The sequence below is a fragment of the Sinocyclocheilus rhinocerous genome, unplaced genomic scaffold (genome assembly GCF_001515625.1).
Source record: "Sinocyclocheilus rhinocerous isolate Xijiao unplaced genomic scaffold, SAMN03320098_v1.1 scaffold1908, whole genome shotgun sequence".
NCBI lineage: Eukaryota > Metazoa > Chordata > Actinopteri > Cypriniformes > Cyprinidae > Sinocyclocheilus > Sinocyclocheilus rhinocerous.
This window is the reverse complement of record NW_015630984.1, coordinates 307,899-311,321: the sequence shown is the minus strand read 5'-3', so window position 1 is coordinate 311,321 and position 3,423 is coordinate 307,899. Positions and strand designations below refer to the sequence as shown.

The following is a 3,423-nucleotide window of genomic DNA, read 5'->3' as shown; positions in this document are numbered from 1 at the left end:
AAGGAAGCATTTTACGCCTGGTAACTGTTGGCACAAAAGGAAGAGAGAGAGAGAGAGAGAGAGAGAGAGAGAGAGAGAGAAATGGTCGGAGGACTGATGGAGAAAAAAAACGCAACCTTAAGAATAAATTTAGCCAGAGCCATTACAGCAGGCCCAACTGCAGACGTGATTTTATGAAACACAGAGAGACTAATGACAGTAATCACACAGCCGACTCCAGATCAGATCAGCACAACGCATGACTGAAAGAAAGTGTTAGATGGCAGTGGTGGCATTTTTAATCCCTTTGGTGATATTCAATATATATCTAAAATCTGGATATTTATGCTTTTAATTATTTATTGTTTCCATTATTTCAACCAAACACCTATTTGCAGGTAATTAAATTCAAAATGTTCAATTCAAAAATAAAATACAGTACAAACAATGCTACATTTTAATTAAATTCTTTTTAAATTAATTATTTTTATTTATAGTAATTTAATTTAATTTAGTTTACATTAAATGTACACAACTGTTCAAAATAACTAATCGAGCCGTTTGTGCCAGGCTGGGGAGAAAGGTATTTTAATAATGTAAATTATGTGAAAAATAATGCGTTTTTCGAACCACCAAGCATGACAGCATGTTAGTACACCCCCAAAACAAAATCAAGACTTTGTAAAAGAGCATAATAGGACCCCTTTAAAGAAATTATTACTTTAATTAAATTGATCACGTTAAATGGATCAAAAGTGACAAAGACATTTATAATGTTACAAAAGATTTTTATTTCAAATCAATGCTGTTCTTTTTAACTTTCCATTCATTTCCTCCAGAATCTGACTCTATCTGTACTTTCTATTCATCAAAGAATCCTGAAAAATAAAACGTATCACCGTTTCCACAAAAACATGAATCAGCACAACTATTTTCAACACTGATAATAATCAGAAATGTTTCTTGAGCAGAAAATCAACATATTAGAATGATTTCTGGATCATGTGACACTGAAGACTGGAGTAATGATGCTGAAAATTCAGCTTTATATTACAGGAATAAATTACATTTTATAATATATTCAAACAGACAACAGCTATTTTAAATTGTAATAATATTTCTTTTTTTTCTATTTTTACTGTATTTTTAATCAAATAAATGCAGCCATGGAGAGCAGAAGAGACTTTGTTCAAAAACATGAACAAATCTTACCGACCCCAAACTTTCGAATTGTAGTGCATATGCGATCAAAATGCAGTAAGTCAAATTCAATTGCATTGTGAAAAGACTATGAAAAGCACATATCATAAAAATATTTTACTGCTCAAACACATGACTGATCAATTGAGAATCAAGTATTCCAGCTTTAATGACAGCTATACAATCGGACACACTTTCGCTCGACAACGAAGACATCCGATGCAAAACATACAGATTGTTTTTAAACTCTCAGATCTTTTTGAACTCATTCTAACCAATGCATGCAAGTCATTCTCACAATTTTGACAAAAACCTCACCTACATCAGCCAGTTAGACAACATTACCTTGGTGACTCATTAAAATCAGCAGAATTCACATGCTAAAATTTAAATAACAGCATGAAAGCACATGCACAAGACTGCAGAATCTGAGTTTCAGCGGCTCGATACGGATGGGCCGGTGTTTCTCGGCTGTGCTCTTGTTCATGAGCTCAAGGAGGGACAGTTGAGGCTATTTTGGGAGCTGCAGTAGGAGTCTGTGGGTTCACCTTTGCTCAGGATGTGAGCGGGGCCCTTTAAAGAGCGCTGTGGCGTGCGTGGGCGCGCGGATGAGTGTTGAACATGAGAACGAGGTTAGGGCTCCGTGCGAGAGAGAGAGAGGGGGTGAATTCATATCGACAGAATGCAGCGGAGCAGTAACTATGCAGCGGTATCCATGGAGCCGTAACCATAGCAACGGCACTCGGACAGGCAGGGTCTTTAATTGGTGTGTGTGTGTGAATACAGAGAGAGAATAGCCGGCACACACACACACACTATTGTTTCTAGCAAATAACACACGTCTCCAATGCCTGAAACACTAAAACCTGCTTTCTTTTCACTATTTATTATTATGGCATCACTCTTGTATCTTTGTGAAAATTTACTGTGGCAATCATTTTATTTTTATTACGGTTATAAAGCATCACTATTAAACAAAGAAATTACTTTCCAAGTGACTGAACATGCAATTTCATCCTGCTAGATGATAAAATGTGCAAAAATAAGATACACTGCATGTCTAGATACTACAAAAGCATAGAGACCTGAATTGGAAAAATATTAAGCATAAATGTAATATTTATATATTATAGTTACAAAATAAAATCTTGAAATACTTCATTAAATCAAATAAAAACTTAATATTATTTTATTTCACATTTCATTCCAAGGCAACGTCTCATTTTCATTTAGCTTAACAATGTATTAAAATAACTAAACAGAACACTGAAATAAAAATAAATAAAAACAAGATGGATATGTTAGAAAAAACACACAACAAAATTCTAAAACTTTAACTAAAATTGAAACAGAAAATATAAAAATAAAAACTAATTCTAAATATTAATTAAAACTATAATAGTATCTCAATTATACTAAAATAATATATATTTATATTTATATATTTGTGCATAAAACATTTCCATCCATTTGGATTACACAGATTTAATAGAAATTAATAAACTTTCATAAATTATCATGAAAGTTTATCATATCATTTACAAAAATGTGAGGGGTGTACTCACTTCTGTGAGATACTGTATATCAAACAGGTCAGATTTCGGTAATACAAACTGATTGTGTTTTAAAAACACAATATCCAGGTTTATATATTTAGCATCAATAAATCCAATTTGTTTTAATCGTATACATTTTAACTAACTTCATATAGCTAGCCATATGTTCATACTCTTTTTATTTTATTTTTTTTACTTACTTTACTTACTAAGTCTTTTCATGTTGAAACTGTGGAAATTTTAAATGCAATTCAAAACACATAAATCTTAAATGTAGGCCTAAATATTTTTTTGAATGTAGCAACCACCCAAACGCAATACAACACATGAAAAACAATACCTTGTTTTTGCCTAAGCAAGCAATCACTCATACTTTCCAAATATAGTTATAGATTTTACAATAATGACAGTAGCTGTATTAACTCTGCTAATTTTGAGGAAACTATGGTTACCATGGTAATGTGTTCTTTAAGGTTGATCAGAATGATAAAATTAGTTGACTCGTGTTTCTCTGTGGGTAGTTTGGTAGTAACACATTGCATCTACTGTAAAACCTTACATTCATTAAATGGTGAAAGCAGGAAGAAAACACTTACATTGTCCACTGCAGCTTTTCATTTTTAATAGAGTTGTACAGGGCCTGCAGAGAGAGAGAGAGAGAGAGCGAGAGAGAGAGAGAGAGAGAGAA

General features: G+C 32.8%; 1 protein-coding gene across 1 annotated transcript in view; it reads right to left on the bottom strand.

The window, feature by feature from the left end:
• The window catches only part of LOC107740843 (uncharacterized), a 61,597-nt gene that overhangs the window by 17,818 nt on the left and 40,356 nt on the right, over nucleotides 1-3,423 (bottom strand). The window contains exon 11 of the mRNA XM_016553367.1: nucleotides 3,332-3,375. Within this exon, the coding sequence (XP_016408853.1) occupies nucleotides 3,332-3,375 (44 nt within the window). The remainder of the gene's footprint in view (nucleotides 1-3,331; nucleotides 3,376-3,423) is intronic.